This window comes from Plectropomus leopardus, chromosome 12, assembly GCF_008729295.1.
Source record: "Plectropomus leopardus isolate mb chromosome 12, YSFRI_Pleo_2.0, whole genome shotgun sequence".
NCBI classification, from domain to species: Eukaryota; Metazoa; Chordata; class Actinopteri; order Perciformes; family Serranidae; genus Plectropomus; species Plectropomus leopardus.
The window spans coordinates 23,511,473-23,533,989 of NC_056474.1; the positions used below are offsets into that span (position 1 = coordinate 23,511,473).

Consider the following 22,517-nt stretch of genomic DNA (forward strand, 5'->3'; position numbering starts at 1 on the left):
TTATATTCATGTCTGCTTGACAGTATCTTTCGGATTATCTCTCTGCCTCACTCTGATCATCTCTCTGCTCTGACGAGTCACACACAATCCACCTGTCAGACCGAAGCAGATTAGCATTTCAAAAACACATTAACTGTCTCTGTGTGCAGTGAACGAGGTGACAGACAGCCGCAGTGTTAGAGAGTCGACGCTGCTGTCAGTGTTAAAAGCTTTACTCTTCAGAGACATTTAGAGAGCTGAGAGGGGACGCTCCCAGCAGGCGGCATACAGCAGGGATGAGAAAACTTTTATAGTAGAGTGAACAACCTGTAAAAGCCTTTTCATGAAGCCTGCAAACTATGGAAAACTAGAGACCTTCTCATGGATCCATTTTTGTTCTCTGCTTTTGTTGTGCTTTCATGTTACAATGGAAAGAACAGACAAGACGGGAAAAAAAAAGACGTATGAGGAAAGAAAACAAAGAAAGGGGTAAAAATAAAGTGGAAATAAATCCCTACTGTATAAAGTCTCCAAGTCTCTTGACCGGTCGCTGCCAGATTGCAGTGCACCATTTCTCAAACAGTACAAGGGCTCGTGGCAGTGATTGGAGTGTTTGACTTTGAAGACGCCACTTCTTAACACCAAAATTCGTTGGTAGCATGACATTGCTGGAGGAAAATCACTCATAAAAATGTTTAATTCATGTGCTTTCTGGAGTCAGAAAATCAAACAACGTCCGGGTATTTGGTGGATGTTTGCAGGCTGCAAGGACTCAAACAATGTTTACATAGTTTTGCTCAGGTTACCCTTAAATAGGGATTTGAGGCTCCACAGCTCTGCACACAACAAAAAGCCATCACACGCCAACAAACCACCAAACACCAGCTCTTATAGAAGTGCTCTTCCTGAGGGCCTCATTAAGGGGTCATACATCTCCAGTTCCAATTCAGCAAACATCCATTCATTATCCTCGCAGAAACGTGCACCAGCCACCAACAGCTCGTCACGATTCCATGCACCCTGACTCACTTACATAAAGTTGTTTGATTAATCTAAATCATTAAAACAAAAATCACAACGCAGTAATTGCAACCTTTCAATATGACAGTGACACTAGTTAGCTGTAGACATCACTTCCACATTTACATTTTTGAATATTTACAACACCTTATAAGTCCAGCACTGTAGCCTGTTTGTATCAGTATATACACTATATACAATAAAAGACAAAACTGTTTGAATTGTTCCTTTTTTTTGCTTTCCATATTCTGTGGAGCCTCCAGCGAAGTCTCTGAGTGGCTCTGAGTGCAGCGTTATGTCCTGAGGCATGGCAGGACTCCTCTCTAAAACCATCAGTTCATCAGGTCATCAGGCCTCCAATTAAATGAAATACTCTTTTGGGTTTTCAGTGGAGACGCTCTGGGAGTCAGTCTGGTTGTTGAAAGGGAAATCTGGGCTGTCCTCCTGTTTGACTCCCTTCACTTCCTGGTTTCGATATGTTTCTTTTCTCCGGTAGAGGAATCTGGCAGTTATTGCGAGGCTGGTCACAATCACAAAGATCACCACCGCTATGACACCTGCAAGGTAGAGGATATTAACTCTGACATATCCAGACATACTGGCAAAAATATATCTGTTTGATTTTTTTTTACCGGGAGTAAGATGAGAAGATTGATACAAGTTTTAGCACAGCTGGCTCTGTGATGTGTTTGGCTTGGCTTAGCACAAATACCGGAAGCACTGGGAACATACTGGCCAAAAACCATAAAAAAACAAGCAAACAAAAAAAACCTTTGTACATAAAAAACAACAAATTATGATTTAGCCTACAGTTAGCTTAGACTCTGACATCTTTTCTTGAATAGCAGCAGGTGGACACAGTGACTGTACCCCATCCCAAGAAGGTGCAGACTTTTCACACATTTTTTAAAGTGTGTTGAATTTGAAGGGATATATTGGCAGAAGTAGAATATTTTAAGTACGTTTCTTCTAGTGTATAATCACCTGGAAACAAGAATCATTGTGGTTTTGAAACCAAAGTATGAACCTGAAAAATAAGCATATCAGGTCCCCTTTAAAGTACCACTTAAATATTGTTACATTAATAATGTAAAAATGATGCAATAATATAATAACACAGTACAACACAATGCATTATGAGTATTTTTACTTTTAGAATTTTAAGTACATTTGAAATCTGGGACTTTTGCTTTTAATTAAATACTTTTACAGTGTGGAATGACTACTTTTACACAACTAAATAACTCTATACTTTCACCGCTGCTGACAACCAGCTGAGCAGAGTATATATTATAATATTATAACTCAGCTGTGACATTTTAATGTGTGTTCTGAATCCTGAATCCTTGAAAGACTGCTGCTTGATAACTGAGACGCTGATGTTCTGTGGAATAAATCTATCTTGTGGACTTTGGTCACAGAGCTTTGTGAAACTGCTGTGATGATTTCTGCCCATCTCTGCCTCCCCTGGGTGTGTGAACTCTTTTTGCCTGCAGTCTCGTTTGTTCTACTAATCTAAACTTCAATGCACAGTGAACAGAATTTAAAATATTTGGACTCTTCTGTTCAGCACATTTCATTTCCCAGAGAAAGTTTCATTTAATTGCAATTCAAAAACTGCAGCTAAAATCAGTTTCAAACTATATTACTTTGGTTTGCATTTGAAGATAACAGTGCAGAAGTTTCTCCATCAGCATTTCAGCTGGGGTTTAATTAGTTCAGCCGTCCTTTGTGCACTGAGACACAGAGTCACAGAGATTGATGGCCACTTTTCAAGAACTTTTTCTCTAAACGCTTATAGGAACTAATCAGTCTTCACTCTGAATCAATCTGGCTGAAACATTTTACTTTTGAATTATTTTTTTTTTGCCCATTACATCACCTTTTTCGCAGAATATCACTCATCAGTAAAATATTGTGTGTAACCTCTGACTGATTGATAAAAGAAGTTCAGCACAACCCATCCCCCGAAAAAAAAACAAAACAACCCATAGTGAAACAGTTCAGTACCTCCGATCAGAGCCGAGTCAGTCCTGATGGCATTGACTAAAGGTTGACCTGAGCCCACTGTACCAGACTGGTCTACAGCAGAGAAAGAGAGGTAGAAGAAATGAAAGGCAAGAGGAAAAAAGAGGGAAATAGACAAAAGGTGAAATTGAAAACCCCCAGGAAAAATACCAGAAAAGCAGAGATGTTTTAAAGAAGATCCGGAGAGAAGTTATAATGAGTATATAAGAGCATAAAATAAACAGGTCAGAATCGAAAAAGAGACAAGGTGAGACATTCAGAGACAACATCACAGTATCATCATTCAGAGCAGACAAGGGATACAGCAGCAGCTCTCCAAAGGACTCTATTAAAGCAACATGAAGCTGGATGAAAACGAGACCAGAGGAAACTCCCCTCTGTGGTCCAAATTAATTATCTCATCAAGCACATTGTCATGAGTCTCCTCAACAAGGTGTACATACTTAATTAGCCTATTACACTGTTTGAAATAGCAGCTCCTACCAAGAATAGATACGAACACAGAAACAAAGAGAGAAAATAGCATGCATTCATAGATTTCTGGGCATACGTCATTGTCAGCGGCACAGTTCAACATCTTTTTTATGTTTGCAGTCTTTTAGCCAGCACTACTATCACATATAACAAAACTCAAACACCCCCCCCCCCCCCGGCAGCACAGATCTATACAATCAGCACAGTGTCATGGTGGCCACCCAAGATAAGTGCCAACGATTCAGTATCTGACCAAATGTCTCCTCTTCTGTTCTAAGATATGGCGTTGAGTAATGGCCAGTTTTTTTTTTTTTTTGCAGAACATTATGATGTAAAATAAAGGTTGACTTTTCCATATCAAATGTCATCACTTTATATTTTTTTCCTATTAGACATTTGTGTGAAATTTTGTGATAATTAACCAAGGAATTCTGAAGTTCTGAACAAAAACATTTTCTGTGAGATTACAATGACCCTTGATACGGAAGCCCTAAAAGGACATGTTTCTATACTTTTGATTTTCTCAGTTTTCTCATGACAACGACCTATTTCCGGTTGTTTTCTCGTGATAACGACTTATTTTTCTCGTAATCTCGGGAAGACAAAACTGTTTTTTTCGTGATAACGGATTAATTTATCTCAGTTTCTTGACAAAATGGGCTTTATTTTCCCGAGATAACAAGATAAATTAATCCGTAGACAATTTTCTGGTGATTAAGAAAACAAAACATCATGCTGGTCACTGCGATAAGCAAGAGGAGGACATGATAATGAGGTAAGTTAAGTATATTTTTGCTTGTTTGGTGCTTTTGTAACTCTGATGATGCTACTTATGATTACCAGCCTGATGTTTTGTTTCCTTAAAGCTGCAGTTGGTAACATTGAGAAGAGAGAGAATTTGAAAGAGTACAGCCTGCAGGCCCCTCTTCCTCCCTCTATGCTTCACCTGAGCCCCTCCTCACCGCCTCTGCAGACTCGTAACTACGGCAACCGATGCGGCCCCTGACACGACATGGCGAACGCACCAGTGAGAATGAAATACAAACAATAAAGGCAGAAATAGCGTGTTTTAATATAACTGTTGCTGACTGGATTTTAGCCAGAGATGTGGTCTTCATTACATTACCTGCGTATTTATAAACAAGCAGTCTGTGTGATGCTGGTGTCATGCAAAAAATTGTTCGTCTCCCAGAAACTGATTGCCATGGCGTGTGGCGGCCTGTTAAAGCTGTATCGCCCAGTATTCATGTCTTCAGCTGCTCTCAAATGGATTAAACAGTCATAGCATGTAAATGCATATAACTTTATGTCCGTGGTAAGAGCATAGGTATGTTTTTGTGAAACTTTAATGTTTCTTAAAACCCAATGTTCACGTTTGCCATTTATAGTTCCATAAGGCATGACATTTATGCGTTTATAGACAATATTGTTGTTTCTGTTGTTTATATGTGTTTAATGTCTAAAATCTTGTTTACATGTGGAAAGTGGTCTATCATACTGGGATGGGAAATGTAAAAATAAAGGTATTATCTGCTATTATCCTTATGAGCCTGCATTATATTACCCGCTCTGTACTCAAGATTATAACCACTTCAGCCCTTGTTACCTCCTTTGACCTGTTGAAATATCTTTGAAGAGCCAATACAACACATAAGAGCCTGCCAAAAAGTGATTGCAGCTCCTATATTGTCACTTAAAGGTTGCCTTAAAATGACCTGATTTCATTCATAGTGATATGTTTGACTGATTATAGCTCACCCAGTCATTTTTACCACTGTAAATACCTTTAAAGGGCCAATGCAATGCATAAAATGCAATTTCTTACATGCCAAAAAGTGATTGCAGCTGCTATCTTGTCACTGAAAAATTGTTTCTGCCTCATTCACTCACTTGATTGCATTCATAATGAATATATTTGACAGACTGTAGTACACCCTGTCCTTTTTTTACTAGTTGAAATATCTTTAAAGACCAATGCAACAAATACAATGCCATTTTCAACTTACCAAAAAGGGATTGCAGCTGTTATCTTACCACAGAAAGGTTGTCTTTTGACTCAACAATTAGATTGTTGAGTCCAAATGGACATTTCAGCCAGATCTGACGAAATCCCCTTCCCTTGAGATATCATGTTCACCAGAAAAGGATGGGCAGAGGTACAACCAGAAATTACGCCTCCAGCCTATTGCCAGCATGGAGGCATACAAAAGGGTAAGCAATAAAAAGGGTTTTAGGGGAAAGAAAAGAGCAGTGACATTTAAAATGAGAAGACAAAAACATCCTCTGAATAACCTTTTTTTTCAACTCTCATCTGCATTCAACAACCACAGCTGATTCATAAAGCATATGGCTTGTAGATTGTCTTCATTCATTTGTTCACTGTGAAGTTAAAAATTCAGGCTTTTTTTAAAAAAACAACCTCATGAAGCAAAAGTCCTTGTTGTGCCCAGCCAACCCACCCCCATCCTCCACCCTCTGTGCATTCTGTATGAAAGCACCCTGTCGCCTCCAAGCTGCAGTAAACACAGTAGGCTTGGGCGGTATCAGCAGTCCCCTGCTTAGCCTGGTTGGCAATCCAGCCTTGTTTATGACCTGGAGAGCAAGAATCGGCCTGCCACAGACAGCAGTCCAACAAACTGTTGTCAAACCAACACAAACCACTGCATTAGCAATAGAAATGAGTACATGAAAAGTCAATTGGAAGAAAGACTGGTTATTGGATCCATGTACTGTGGTGGAGACATGGGAAGAAGATGGTGAAGAATCCCAGAACAAGGACTCTTTTTCATCACTCTCCCTGATGCAGCAGTCACCAAAGGACAAATTTTCAATTTCTGCAAGCTTTTAAACCCCAAACCCATCTCCTGTCACACAATAGAACCTAAAGAAATTACTGTGTTAAATAAAAACATCTTACAAACCTGACTGCTCCCCTCCTACCTGACAGGTGGTGTGTATTCTCTGCTGCATAGGGATTGGCTGAAGCTGAGGAGCCGCAGTTGGACTGGACTAAAGGTCCAGTGATGATGACAGGGCTGGTGTCCGGGTGGAGCAGAGCAGCTTTCAGAGGGCTGATGGAGTTAAAGTGAACCACCGAGAGACAACCTGCGAAACCGAGAGACGCCAACCTGGCCAGGTCTGGATCCAAGTCATCGGACTCTACGGAGAGAAAAATGAGAAACTTAAAATAATAATTCCTGACAAGATTTCTTAAATTAAAATATGATTTATTTTTGCCACATGCTCTTGAAGAGGAAATCCTTTTCTTGAGACAAAAGTAGTTCTAAATTGTTTCCTAAACTCAGTTTGTTTCATTTATCTCTAAAATTATTATTTTGACTTTTTGGGAAACACACTTGTTTGCTTTCTTGTCATGAGGTAGATGAAAAGATTAATGCCACTTCTTCAGCTTAGCTTGGCACAAAGCCAAGGGAAAACAGCTAGCCTCTATGTCCAGTGGTAACAAAATGCATCTACCAGCAGCTCTGAAGCTCAGTAATAAAGATCTTATAACTTGTTTTATCTGCTAAAACGTGGTTTTACAGGAGCCGATTGGAGCTACATTTACCATACAAACAGAGATTGGTATAAATCTTCTTATCTAAATCTTGGCATGAAATCAAATAAGCATATGTCACAAAATGCCAAACTATTCCTGTAATATAAGAGCAGAGACCTGCTATATTCTTTGAGATACCAACTCTCATTTCTTGATTAAAAAAAGGAAGGACATTTTAAATGCTCAGTGTGAAATTAAACTTTGGGATGGGTGTGTGTTTTTGCAGTGTAGTTTTCAGAGCAGGGGTTAACTAACTGGAACCCTTGTGTTAAAGAGAGAGCTTGGGAATAAAGCTGCACTAGTGATTGAACTTTTAACCTTTTGTTTAGAGGCTACACGCTCAATAAGAATCACAATGCACACTGACAGGTTCATTGACTCGGTCTCACATTCCCCCGTTATCAGAGCAGGACAATGGTGGCAGCACATTGACTCTAATGATTGGCACACACAAACATCACCTCATTACAGCAGACACAGTGTCAGTGATTCAGCATCCAGTCTGCATCTGTCATCCCCCAAGACAGATGTGCACTCTCACCTCTATCTGTTCACTGTATTGACTTAAATCCCTTCATCATTCACCTCAGCTCCTTCACAACAGTGTAAACAGCAGCTGCGGAGGCCGACATTACCGCTGTAAGCAGCTGCATCAGTGTCTGCTCAGATGACTGAGAGGTGACGCTGTTTTTCACCAGGACACATCTGCATGTTGATGAGAGCAGCAGGAAACATTACTGCAGTCTGTAAGCTCCTCTCAGCTGATACACTCTTCACTCCGTCACCTCCCTCCCCCTCTCTGTCTCCCTGTATTCCTTCCGGGTCCATTAGTTAGGCTGATGGATGACAGGGTTGACAGGAAACGACAGAAAAATCCACTTTCCTGCTGCTTTTCTGAACCCGTTCTGACTCTCTGCCTCCTCTGGTGTGACATAGGGGAGGACTGGTCACATACTGACATGACGGGGTTAAAAAACACTCTGCTGATTTACAATATACTGGAGATTTACATCCAAACAGACAAAAGATCTCAGAGAAGTTATATTAGTTTCTCCAAAAGATATTTTGTGTGCATGTTTGCTATGACTCATGGATTTTGTATTATTGTACATATATTAGTTTTGAATCATTTTACAATAGATTTGGACAGATAAAGACAGATATCAACATTGTGAAATTAAGTTGCCAATGAAAATTTTCTTCTTCTTATCATTTCCATATCCAAAAAATGCAAATAATTACATTTTTCAGCACTGGTAGAGTTGAAATACCAGAAAATAAATAAATAAACAATACCCAAATAACACATATTCATGCATACATATGTGCAAGTCAATCATAATCTTATAAAACATTAATTAGTGAAAAAATAAATCTCCTTTTTTTATTTAGAGTGCCACAAGACACAAACACATTGCATTGCTAAAGGGCTACTTGAATTTAAATTTTGAATTTTAAACTAAAATTAGTGCCTTGCAATTGCCTGCCTCTGTGAATCAGTCAGGATGCAGTTACAGTTTACACCCATGTCTGTCCAGACTCATGTAGCCATGACAGTAGACAATGCTTTCAGGATGAACACCACAGATTAGTGTCACCAATTCAGTATCTGACCAAATGTCACCCCTTCTGTTCCCGAGTTATGAGGTTGACTAATGGCCAGACAACATTATGATGTCACAGTGAAGTGGACCTTGGACCTTTTGATTGTATAATCACTTCATCGTTTTATTGTATTTTTGTGAAATTTTGTCACAATTTGTGACCACCAAAATCTCATCAGTAAATTATGGATGTTTGTGCCAAGCTTGAGGGAATCCCTTCAAGCCCCTTTTTAGAGATTGTGTTTACAAGAAGAAAATGGACACGAGGTCACAGTGACCCTGACTTTTGACCACCAAACTGTTATCAGTTCATCCTTGAGTCCAAGTGGACGTTTGTGCCAAATTTGATGAAATTCCCTCAAGGTATTCTTAAAATACTGTGTTCATGAAAATGAGATGGAACGGGTCACACTGACCTTGACCATTGACCACCAAAATCTACTTAGTTTATTGTTTGAGTACAAGGATGTTGGATGTTTTTGCCAAATTTAAAGAAATTCCTTCAAGGCGTTCTTAAGATACTATGTTTATGAGAATGGGACAGACAGACATCCCTAAAACATAATGCCTCTGGCCACGGCTTTTGCTGACACAAAGGCATAAAAATTCTCACAGATCTTAAACATAACACTTCTAAATAAATCTTATTTCAGTGCAAAATTAATCATTTTATTAAAGTCATTTTTTGGTTTTGGCTAATGCATGCCTCTGATGAAAATATGTGTAATTGCCAGTGCGTTTCCTGTTAAACTAGGCATGCGGTTGCTGTGTCACCGACTTATCAGAGAGCAGTGACTGCAGCCTGCAGCCTCTCGTGTTATTAACATCTTATATCTCAGTCCGTCTCTGATGGAGCCGCTCAAAGTAAACATGAATAAGTCATGACGGAACCAATTACTGTCTCACCCCAAGTCTGTTACAGGTCCCTGTCCGGATCAGTGAGGATGTGGTTTAACCCTGCCAGAGGGTGAGGTCTTTTTATTGGCTTAAAGACTGCGCAAGTGAGTTACAGGAAAGTAAACTCCTGGTTTAACTCGACCCACTCATTTACTGACGCTAAACATATCCGTACTTGCTGAAGCTTCTACCTGTCTAACATGTTTTTCTCTTTTTATCTCTCTTGGTAATGATGGAAAGTGAAAGGAGCTACACATGATATCCACAACAACTAATCAATTATGCATCAAACTCTTCCACATTTGTTTTGACAGCTAACTTGAAACCAGCACAGATTCCGCATAATTGGAGACTATGCACAAAGTTGGAAGCAAACAAGTATTATTTAACAAGATTTCTATCTTGGTCTGCATTATTACTTTGCATTATTGAGCTATCTTATTTTCACAAATTGAAAATTTTGAACAGTGATATATTACTGGATTTATTTCACTTCAACTTGAAAACAATGTTACTGTATAGTGTTTAATGAGTAAAAACAATAAAAAGGCTGATGCACTGAATTACCAGTTTAAAATCAATGATTCTGTACTTCGAAAGTAAGTAACAATTAACTAATTCTGCACTTCAGACAATTCTGAGATCAAGTGTCAGACCTCAATCTAGAAAAAGTGCAATGGACTCAAAGTCATTGTTTAATCTTGTAAACCTAGGGCATATCCATCCACTCCGATTTTATGATGAAGCAGCTGTGCGACATCACAGAATGGTGGAAGCACCCGTGGAAGTATACATTGGTAAACCATTAACAAACAGGGAACATTCATTTCATTAATTACCATATAGTAATAGTATAGTGGCATCTCTCAGCAAAGTTATTCAAAAACTTTGAAACTGACACAAAATGTGAAAACATTAAGAAATATACATTTACTGAGTTTTGCCGACATGCTGTAAAATAAAATGTATCTGTTTAATTTATATACACAAGGAGGCTGCACTGCTGAGAATTCAATTGTATGTATTCTTGCCAGAGAAACATCAAGTTGACACAGTCCACAAAGTTTTTTTGTTGATGTTTGGCGTCCTGCACGTGGAACACTTGGAGGACCAAAACTGTAAATTTCAACTGGGAAATTCAAACCTCCAAATTTGACTGGAAGGCAGCATTACACATGCCGACATGTCTGCTTTAACCATTGAGTGTGTGCAAGGCCTATTGGCAACAACACACTTTGGCTCCCATGTTTGCTATCTTGTGTTTTGTAACTAGCTAACCTGATAATATCTAGCCATCCACAGGCAAGAAACACAAGCTTTTTTGAACAAAATAATGTTTCAACTAGATATTTTATCTTTTTCTGTCTTTTGTAGCAGCTACCAGCGTGATCTAATTTAAATAAATAATAAAATATATGACCTCCTGATCTGTCCGGACTCAGGAAAGAATGCTAACATTCACCCTGAAGTAGTTTGACATTTTGCTTCAGACTACCTCTTCAGATAACTTCAGATAACTAACCAGGTCACCTCACATCACATGCATCCTATCTTCTTTGCATTGGCTTGCTATCAACTCCAAGATTCATTTAAAGATTCTTCTTTTCACATAAAGAGCCTTGCGTGGTCAGAAAACAGTGTACATCTCTGACCATATCACCAGTAGGTCAAAACTGGGCTTATTGGTTGTTCCTCACACTTAATTAAAAGAAAAGGTGAACAAGCTCCTGAAGTGCAGCCTCCAATACTGTAAACACTCTTGTAAATGTGTGTATTTTTAAGGTATGTTGTTGAATATGTTTTATTTATTTTTACAGTTTTTTTTCCTCCTATTTTTTTAACAATTTTATTCCTGTGAGGTACTCAACTGTCTGTGAGATGAGGGAAAACATCTTAAAAAGCTGCTATTAAAATGCAAGTGTAAGTCTGAGCGCTCTCAGACTAAAAGGGCCTTGTCTCCACTTTTACTGCTATTCACTTACCTTGCACTCTTCCCAAAACCAGCGACTTAATGGCGTTGAATTCTCGGTCAGATGTTAGGTTGAATTCCTCTTTGGCATTTTGGTCAATCTGAAAGAGAATAATTATTTTCTAAATTTACTGTAAAAATGACTATTTTTGGTGACTCCTAGCAGCAGATAACTTACATGCAAAGACAAAATTTTACTTCAGGAGGACAGAATAAAAGATGGGAAGTGTTCAACCTGTGGGGAGCCAACATGTGCTGCAAAAACATTAGGATTATTATTATATATATATATAATAAATATATAAATATATTATTATTTTTTTTAGAGGCCAAAACACACCTAATGTTGTATAAATCCATTGTAAATAGATGATGAGATCTTTCTCCAGACTTAACTGTCACCTTATACCTTTAAAGTAAAGATTTAATGATCCAATATCATGGAAACTGATAACATGAGTTGCAACTCATATTACAATGGAGCCTGAACACAGTGAGGCTCAGAAAGGCTGCACCGATGCCAGAAGAGGTCACCTTGTATTACATCTCAGGGTGCTGATAATTATACAGACTTTCAGGCTGCTGGCTCCTGCTTAGATGAAGTTAACCTCATACATCATCTGAGGCTGTTGTTAACAAGATAAGACATTCAGTAGATCCAGATATGATTACAATGCTTCATATTTCATCTGAATCTCCTCTAATGTGTAGTTTGTCCCTGCTGTCCTGCCATAGCTGCATCAGGACAGTAAAGTGCTGACGGGGGCTTTATCATACCGATGAATATCACAATACTGTACCATAGTACACTACACACAAGAAGAAGATGAGACTGCCTGTGTGTGCTTCTGTGCGTGCGTCTTTGTTTTTGTCCTTGAGATTGGAGCCTCATTTGGCAATTATGAAAAAAGGTTAAGCAGTAAAACAGCAGCAGCTGTTATTTTACAACACTTGCAGTCCACTTACACAGTGTTTGACTTTGTGTGAGTAAGGCGAAAGAAAACAGATTTGAAGGCCAAAAAGATGTGGCAACACTTTACTTTAACTGTCCCTATTTCGCATTTATAAGCAGTATATAAACATTTCAAGAAGCTCTGTGCAAACTTCAGAGTGTGTGGGTTGTCTGGACATAATTGTCAACATGTAGGTGGCTGAGCCAGCAGCTAATAGTCAGTGGTGCTTCTACCACAAACAGCTTTAACCATAAACTGTATATAAAGACGGACAACATGACAGTTCCCCCAAAGAACTTTTCAATCTTAATCGCCCCCTGGTGTCTGTCTGCAGTAAAGGTCATAAAGGCTGCCCCTCCATGTTAGTAATGGGACATAGGCCAAACTAAAAACTCCAAGTACATACCAAATACATTTTTCCAAAAGATGGTTTCTGTCACTGAAGGTAGTGCTGATCAGTCTGATGTTTTTTTTAAGTGTTTTTATACGTTCAGTTTTAATTATTAGTTTAATTATTAGTTATTTAATTAAACAAAAAGGGGATCTGATTGACAGCAGTGTGTGCCAATCCGTGCGCTCACATTTAATGGGGGGCTGCTCACAACTGATCAGGGTGTTTTTGACGGTAACTCCCCCACCACGGGTGTCACTACTGCGCAGACTCCGCCTCACAATGACATCACCATTACAAGGTGGCAATGCCCGTGTCCGGGATATTTTGACCTCACTTAAGCATAGCGGGGGCAAATGGGTGTGCATTGTCCATCTTTATATACACTTATTGCAACACTGCTGACAGAACTAACAGTATTAACCAGGAGGGAACCGGAGGGTGGGTGCTGCTACACTTCTGCTATGACCACCCTGATATCAGTGGTAACTGCCATTTGAGTGCAGTGCAAAGCAATGAGCTAGCCAGTGGGACACACACATGCACTAACTTGCACATGCAGCAGGATCGGCTTACCAAAACAAACCACAGAGGAGCTCATATTAAAACACACAAAAAGAGGGAGCTTTGGCTTTGTCTGTCTTTGGCTTTGTGCTCACTACTCCACTATATCTTTACATAGTAAATACTGGGATGCTGTTATATCAATGCTCTGAATGTTGCACACAGAACCTTTAATGAACAGCTTATAACATTCAATCATGTTGCTGTAAGTAGACATATGTGTTTATAAATGTTTTTGTCAAGACCTAACTCCTGTGTGCACCTCATGAAGGTGTTGTGGAGGCTGGTGTATAAATAGATAATGAATGACAACACAGTTAAAGAAAGTACAGTAAAATGAAAGATGTATTCCTACAAGAAGTTCTAATTGCTAAGAGTGCCCTTATGTCTGCATACAACTGCATTATAGTGTGTTCAAGCAGGTTATCTTTGCAGACTGCTTATACATGCTAATTACGGGAACCTGAAGCAACGAGGTTTCAGCTAACAGTGGCTGTCAGAGACTTGCAGTTACACTGGTGGTGCAAGCAGATGGACTGATTAAAATTTAAGCACTCTGGTTCAGCCAAACATGCATGCAAACCAGACATGACTGAAAAATGTCCTTGTAGACAAGGTGTTAGACCATTCTTACGCTAACAGAACACAGTTCTCTTCTGAAAAAGGCCAAAAAGCAGATACATGTCTACAGTCCATCCTACAGTGGAGGGGCAATATAATGATGATTGCATGCATTTGCTGTCCTGCAGTAAGTCATTATTTAAAAACTGAATGAATTGACTGTGACTCATATCAAATAGAGACCACTGAGAATTAACATCCAACTCTACAGCTTTATAGAAAAATGTATGTTTATTTTAGCGCACTGTTTCACCTTTATAGCCAAAACAATGTATGGTTGAGTGTCATGGTTCCCACCAGCCACCATGTACAGTACACTGTAATAATATAACTGACTGTTTCCTGAAAATGAGCTCAGACAAACTGAACTCACGCTACCTGTCCTTGCTAAACACAGGGCTGCCAAGTTGCATACACTGCATGTGAGATCTGTGCAATTGACAGTTTTCACACGCTTTCATGCTATACGTCCATTTTTTTATGCAATTAAAAAACTAACAAACAAAATAATCGTATAACTGATAATGATGTGGTGCCAAAAGAGGACACTGACAACACGTGGACAGATGGAACAGAACAGCACAGTGCAATAGCAGTACCGTATAAAACACTGTGGTCAAGTGAGCTGTCGTTTGCAGGAATCCGACTCAAATCTTTATTTTGATGCATTTCTATTTGTGCTGTTACGGTACAGAACCCTGGAGTGGTCAAAAAGGCCAAAACAGACAGCAGTAATTGCAGTAATTAATTTTATAGATCATGTATCAAATATGTCTTGTTGAATATGTAATGTCACCAAAGAAGTCTGTATATGAAAAAGAGTTAGTCAGCAAGCACAATGTTTTTCTACTTCAAATGTTCTCTTGAGCTACAGATTTAATTAGGTGGTTTTACCTGCACAGTCACAGAGTCCGTCAGTCTTCTGATGGTAACGGTGTGTAGTTGTCCATTGGCCACGCTCTTCACTCTGCTCCTCAATACCTCAGCATCTCTGCTGCTGTCCAGCTTGTATCTCACCTCCAGCACATCTTCACACACAACACACATCAAATCATGAGGTTACATTTTAAAAGTCACATGAAAAGAAACAACCTTCAGAACTATTAAGACTATTAAACTAAAAAATCCTCATAGTCTAACATGCTAAGCTCTAGGTGGAGATTTTTTTCCCCCCTGAAAATAACCTTGTCATATCCTGTAAGCTTGTCTTGCAGGGTAAACACATACCTAAATCTTCAAAGATGATTCTGAATATTTTAAAAAAAGTGGTTGCTCTATTAATTAAGATTTCTATGTTAAGAGGATAAGGGCTAATTTCCCTATCAATAACACCACTAATCTAATTAAATCTAATTCATTTTCCTAGTATTCACAACATTATCAAAGGAGAAGTTTGTCCTTCAAAAGATTTAATTTTATTAAAGTGTAAATACACATAAAAAATCAGAAATCAAAGCCTCAAAAATACAGCTCACTACCTGACTTTCCAATGAGGGAATGTGAAGGAATAATTAGCAGTTGTAGGAGGACCTCCAGCTACCTGCTGCTGCTCTGATAACACATTTATGCTTTAAGATGCCTTAAGTAGAGAGCTTGTGTTTGGGCTGAGGAGGTAGGAAGAAATGAGCCATCTCAGGGCAAATAAGAGAAAGCTCTCAGGGATTTAATAGGACACTTCAGTTTAAGTGCATTTACCTGACAACTCCACGGTCAGCATGAAACCCTTAATGCCCTGCTGTCCATCAGCTTTCTCTGAGTCATTAACACCAGAAAAAAAATCCATTTACAGCTAATCTGGCAGCAAAGTGCCAATTTTATTCAACTACTTGATGCTGAAAATGTAATTTTAAAACACAAAGTGCCTCCTACTACTCTTAAAAGCCAAACATAATTATTTTACAGAAAAGTTTATAAAACACATCAGCAAGTTTTCTGCTGTTTTATTCAGCGGCATACTGACCTGCCACCCATTAACAGCCCACCAAAATTTTATCCCCTCAGCATCACTAATCAGATCTGAGTGAGAAGACTTTTTTTTCCAGCCTGAGACAAAACATAGTAGCCTGCCAGGCTGGATGGATTAAAAAGCAGCAGAGGCTGATGGGGTGAATCCGGAGAGAGGAAAGATCTGACAGATCCTGATCTGGTAGAGCTTCAGAGCACAGCAGAGAATGAGGAGGAGGAGAGAGGAAGGAGGAAGGAAAGCAGGAGAGGTCGATATCAGGAGAAGATGACAGAAATGAGAGGAAGACGGGAGGAGAGGTGAGATGAGAGGGTGGGAGGAGACGCCAACAGAGAAAAGTAATTGAAAAAAGTTGAGGGAGGAAGACAGAGAGAGGCAGAAAGGAAACTCTCTTCAATAGACTTGTAATCTCCAAGGTTTGAATAATGTGGATAAAAACAAGGGGAGAGAACAAAAACAGAGAATAAAAGAGAAAACTAGGCAAAGCAAAGAGGAGTAGTTAGAGGTAAGAATGAGATTTGGCATTGTATTGAAAAGAAACTTGCAGATAAAGAGGATGAGAGACTTCAGTGCAAACATCTTACCCTCAAGTTTGAATACTCTTGTTCAAAACGCATTCAAATAAATGAAACCCATGAAGGAGAAAAAAAAAACTGGGGAGGAGCCCATTAAAAATGAGGAAAATGTACATCAAAAGAACTCCTCAAGCTTCAGCATCTGCCACATAAACAAACTCCTTCAAAATAAAAGCCTCCTCACCGTGCTTGTTGATGAGCAGGGCCAGGTACTCTCTGTAGTAGGAGCTGACGTAGAGCAGCAAAGCGGGACTCTGGTTGGTCCTGAAGCTCAGGGAGATGTTCTCCCCTCTCAGCGTCATGTCCGAGTACATTGAGGACGGCCGGGCGCTGCTGTTCCTACTCAACTCGTACGGCTCCTTGAAGGTGTAGCTGATTGACGTCCCTGACTTGAAGCTGGCCGACACCTCTGGAGGAAGAATATAGTTGATTTATTGCTGATGCGTAAATAATGAATGATATACCCTTTGGAGTTGGGAAAATTGAACTCATAACATGAGGCTTTATTAAATTTCATAATTCCTTCAAAAGGAAGTTCCAGCATTCACCAGGACTTAACAGATAGCAATATCAAATGACAATATTAATAAATAGTCCTTAGACTCTTGCCATGGGGCAGTTCACCAGTTATTATTATTATAAACATATTTATATTTTAAGTTACTTATGTGATTGCTAAAAACCCAGAGTGATGACTTTAAAATGAATTTGAATTTCAAAAGCAACAAATTTCTTTTTTGTCAGATCACATCAATTATTTTACTATTACAATAAATTTTAATTTATGTTTTCTCAACTGTATGTCTTACTCCTTTTCAACTAGAAACACCGCTCTGTGATTGTAGACCTTGAACCAGTTAAGTTAAGCATTAAATAATCCATCCATCCATCCATTTTCTTCTGCTTATCCGGGGTCGGGTCGCGGGGGCAGCAGCCTAAGCAGGGAAACCCAGACTTCCCTCTCCCCGGCCACTTCATCCAGCTCTTCCCGGGGGACCCCGAGGCGTTCCCAGGCCAGCTGAGAGACGTAGTCTCTCCAGCGTGTCCTGGGTCTTCCCCGGGGCCTCCTACCGGTGGGACGTGCCCTGAACACCTCACCAGGGAGGCGTCCTGGAGGCATCCTAATTAGATGCCCGAGCCACCTCATCTGGCTCTTCTCAATGCGGAGGAGCAGCGGCTCTACTCCGAGCTCCTCCCGGATGACCGAGCTTCTCACCCTATCCCTAAGGGAGAGCCCAGCCACCCTACGGAGGAAACTCATTTCGGCCGCTTGTACCCGCGATCTAGTTCTTTCGGTCACTACCCAAAGCTCGTGACCATAGGTGAGGGTAGGAACGAAGATCGACTGGTAAATCGAGAGCTTGCCTTTCGGCTCAGCTCCCTCTTCACCAAGACAGACCGGTGCAGAGTCCGCATTACTGCAGACGCCGCACCGATCCGCCTGTCGATCTCCCGTTCCATCCTTCCCTCACTCGTGAACAAGACCCCGAGGTACTTAAACTCCTCCACTTGGGGCAGGACTTCATCCCCGATCCGGAGGGGGCACGCCACCCTTTTCCGGCTGAGAACCATGGGTCTCGGATTTGGAGGTGCTGATTTTCATTCCAGCCGCTTCACACTCGGCTGCGAACCGATCCAGTGAGAGCTGAAGGTCGCGGCCCGATGAAGCCAACAGGACCACATCATCTGCAAAGAGCAGAGACCTAATCCTGAGGTCACCAAACCGGACCCCCTCAACACCCTGGCTGCGCCTAGAAATTCTGTCCATAAAAGTTATGAACAGAATCGGTGACAAAGGGCAGCCCTGGCGGAGTCCAACCCTCACCGGAAACGAGTTCGACTTACTGCCGGCAATGCGGACCAAGCTCCGGCACCGGTCATACAGGGAACGGACAGCCCGTATCAGGGAGTCCGAAACCCCATATTCCCGGAGAACCCCCCACAGGACTCCCCGAGGGACACGGTCGAATGCCTTCTCCAAGTCCACAAAGCACATGTGGACTGGTTGGGCAAACTCCCAAGCACCCTCAAGGATCCTGCCAAGGGTCCAGAGCTGGTCCACAGTTCCACGACCATTAAATAATGGCCAGAAAAAAGTTTTTGCAGAATATTAAAATGTCACCGTTTAGTAGACCTTTGGCCTTTTAGGGTATAAAAAGCTATCACTTCATCATTTTATCATATTGTAAATTTGTTTGAAATGTAGTCATAATTAGAGTGTGAACTAGTTATGGTCAAAAACATGAGGTCACAGTGACCCTGACCTGACCACCAACACTCTAATCAATTCATTCTTAAGTCAAAGTAGACGCTTGTGCCAAAGTTGAAAAACTCCCCTCAAGATGTTCTTGAGATATCGTGTACACGAGAACGGGACAGATGGACGGATGGATGGATGTACGGACAGGCGGACAGACAAACGGACAACCTGAAAACATAATGCGTCTGGCCACAGCTATTGCCAGTATGGAGGCATTATAATGTACCCCCTTAGAACTATTTTGGATGCTTAGTGCCCCCTGACCAGCGTAAAACATTTTTGGTAACAACATATAGTGAACAAATATTAACATAAGGGTGACTGAATTTGTTGCAGTTCTTTACTGGAGTGAACAATGGCATTGAAAATAGGATGATTAAAGGTAAAATGTTGTTCACTGAATTTAAATTTACATTTTTCTATTAAACTTTCTGTAGTATAATTGTTTTAGGAATCATTCTTGACTGATATTTTTTAAATTAAACTTTTGTGTTGTTAAATCTCATGTACCTCCTGCAGTACTCCAGAGAATCTCTAGCGGTACCCGAATCTTATTTGAGAAACATTGGTAAAAGTGTTTCAGCTTAATTCAGTACTGGCGAATGTCCAATGTCCTCATGAAGTTTTTAATCCCACATGAACAAAATTCTAACAACATTAACAAAATTCTACTTTTGAAACATTGAAATTTATGGTTTACTGCATTTCACAGGATGTTTTTTTACCCAGTAAACGAATGATCAACTTCAAGGGCACAGTACAAAAAATATAATTAGACTCTCCTTACAGAATTTCAAGAGTTTAATTAACTTCAAAGGGAGGCGTCAGAACAACCCTGCATGTCTGATTAGTTAGCAAGAGAATAAAAAGATGTCCTCAAAATATCTGCAAAGAGCTGTCAAAGAAAGAAAAAAAATCCTTAGAACTGTTGAGACCTTGCAGTAATTTTCAAAGAGTAAACAGTAGAACTTTGAAATATTAAACACAGCTAGAGAGTGTCACTGTGACACACAAAGACATAAAAAATGATCCTTCATTCTGACTCAGCATGACGAGGCAGATATCAGTAGATATCAAAATTTAGTGGGAGGACAGACGAGTTGCAGATATGGCTGAACTCACTTCAGTTGCTGAACACATGGAAGGCATAAAGGTCAATGTGATGACGCATTATTACAGATCAAACAAACTCAAATAGACTCCAACACATCAAACTGAAACTATTGGCAGTAAACCTTTGTGTTATGTTGTGTGGTAGCTGAGTATTTTTTTGCCAAATATTCAGTGGAGTAAAAAGTTAGCTGAAATAAAACAGATCCTTAACCTTTACACATTAGCATATAAAAACCCACACATGGAGACTTTCAATACTCACAATGTTGTTTGTTTTTCCATATGAGCTAAGAGAATTCATTATACTATGACTGTCCATATGCTCTTTAGAAGTTAGACTTCTGAAGCAGAAGTTCAAAACTGTGCTCAGAAAAAGTTTTGCAAAACTTTACAACCTTAAAGAACTACAAGCTGACACAAAACATCAAAACAGCTTCAACCCTAGCTGCTGAGATACATAATGAGAAAACTACAGCAAAATACAGCAAAAGAGGGAGAGGATGAAGGCATGAAGTGACACCATGCAGCATGCTAATGTAAAATGGACTGACAGACAGTTCTTCTACAGGGATGTTTGGGCAGGTGGCACCCTTGAAGGTTTACTCAACCCAAAATCCAACTTGTAAGTATCAAATACTTTTCCATTTTAAGGCTTTAAAAAGTATGTAGTCTTGTCTTCTAAGGTTGTTTTTGGTCTGCTAAATAAAATCAATAAAATGTCTGAGGAATCTTTCTCAAATCACTCCTGTATCCACCTCTCTGCCGTTCATCCATAAACTCAATCTGTCCACAGGTATATTTCTGTAAAAATATGGCTGAGTGTATACTGTAACCTCTCAGCAGATCTCCATGCAAGACTGTGTTTAGCATCAAGTTGGGACCTGGGAGTGAAAGTTGAGTGAAAGTTCATATCAAAGGATTACCCAGCAGTGTGTTTGCCAGGTTTAGGAAATGAATGATTGAGGACAAAGGGATTTTGGCTGATGTAAGAGCAGGAGGCACATACAAAATACAAATACAACAAAATACAACATATTGAATTAAAATGGAAGTTTGTATTTTGGCAACAATATCAGCAACATTTTGAGTTATACTGAAAGCAGATATTTATCCTGCATAAGTGGTTTGCGAAGTTTCAATGTTCTGAAAAGTTATCACCACTGAAATTCATCCACATTACTATAAAAGAAAACTTGGAAACTGAGATTGCTTTAAAAATGTTTCAGAATACTGAAACTTCTCAAACCACTTATGCGGCATAAACATGTCTCCACTTTCAGTATTTTCAAAATGTTCATATTCTCACCAAAATTTGCCTTAAATGATACTGAAACTCATCGACCCATTGGGCTTGTCACAAACTCTGTAGCTCTTCAGAGAATTTTAGCATCTTTAACTCAGTCTTTTGGTGTTATGGCATATTCACTGTATGCTAACTTCTTAGCAGAAAGTGGCAGACAGATAGAACAACTATAGCAAGTATAAAAATCAAGCATCTTGTAACCAAAGAGTAAAAAAAAAAAAGCTTTTCTACCAAAGTAGCTGGTAGAGTCACTTAAGTCTCTAATCACAGGAAATGTATGTGGGTCAGTATGTGAGTACCTGTGTGGCAGAAGACTCCAGTGTACGCTGACAGGCTGCAGTCACAGTGGAAGCCGTTGGCTCTCTCTACACAGCGGCCCTGGTTCTGGCACAGCGAGCCGTAGCTGCTGCAGTGACCCGGGCAGCCGGGTCGAACGCCGGGTGTGATCTTCGCTCTCTCCTCCAAGTCCAGAGTGACGCCGTTCAGCTGCAGGGAGCGAATACAGCCCCGAAAGCCCTTCTGCCTGGATGCTGTGCCTCCTGAAAACATTAAAGCAGTGCATGACAGTAGTATTACATTTAAGAAGCACTCCCACACCAAAAAGGTAGGGATTTACTGATTGGCATTTTTCAAACTTTTTGTCTGTCATCTGGTTAATGACATCATTACCTTGAACAAAATTATCAATATCAATAAAGTGATTCATCAGATTAAATGAACCAGTCTTTTTATTTTATTTTCTTTCTTTTTTACATTAACTTTCTTAAACAAATAGATGGTGCTGTTACATTGTTGTAAGACTGCCTGATTAATACACGTGTGCTTCCCTTTGTGTGCGGCAAGCCATAGAACAGTTTTTTGGCCACAGTGAAAATATTGTTTTTGAAACAACAAATATTGATTTAAGTAGAATATTTATCACATAAATAACATATTGCAAATTTTGGAAATTATTGCATCTCTCTTTTTATATAAATTTTGACTTTTGAACTTCACAACAATCTGGAGTTATTGAAAATGTTTGAATCACATGAGTTGGAGACAGTCAGCCACAAGTGTAATCTGAGTCATCTAATCTATAATCTAAGTGAGTCTGCAACTATGCAGAAATACAAGGATGAATGAATGTCAATGATGTAAAGTAAGCTTCTAACAGTATGATCCAGCCCTACAGAGCGGTGACAAGTATTCTTGTCTTTAGTCAAGGATCTACTTTAAAAGACTTGTCTGTTTTTTGACAAGTC

At 39.7% G+C, this 22,517-nt stretch overlaps 1 protein-coding gene across 1 annotated transcript in view; it reads right to left on the minus strand.

Moving 5' to 3' along the window:
* Positions 1-648: 648 nt before the first annotated feature.
* LOC121951319 (contactin-associated protein-like 4) overlaps positions 649-22,517 on the minus strand; it is a 127,205-nt gene continuing 105,336 nt past the window's right edge. The window contains 7 exon segments of the mRNA XM_042497596.1: positions 649-1,556; positions 3,010-3,081; positions 6,442-6,660; positions 11,544-11,631; positions 14,954-15,087; positions 16,782-17,006; positions 21,573-21,812. Coding sequence (XP_042353530.1) covers positions 1,360-1,556; positions 3,010-3,081; positions 6,442-6,660; positions 11,544-11,631; positions 14,954-15,087; positions 16,782-17,006; positions 21,573-21,812 — 1,175 coding nt within the window. The 3' untranslated portion in view covers positions 649-1,359.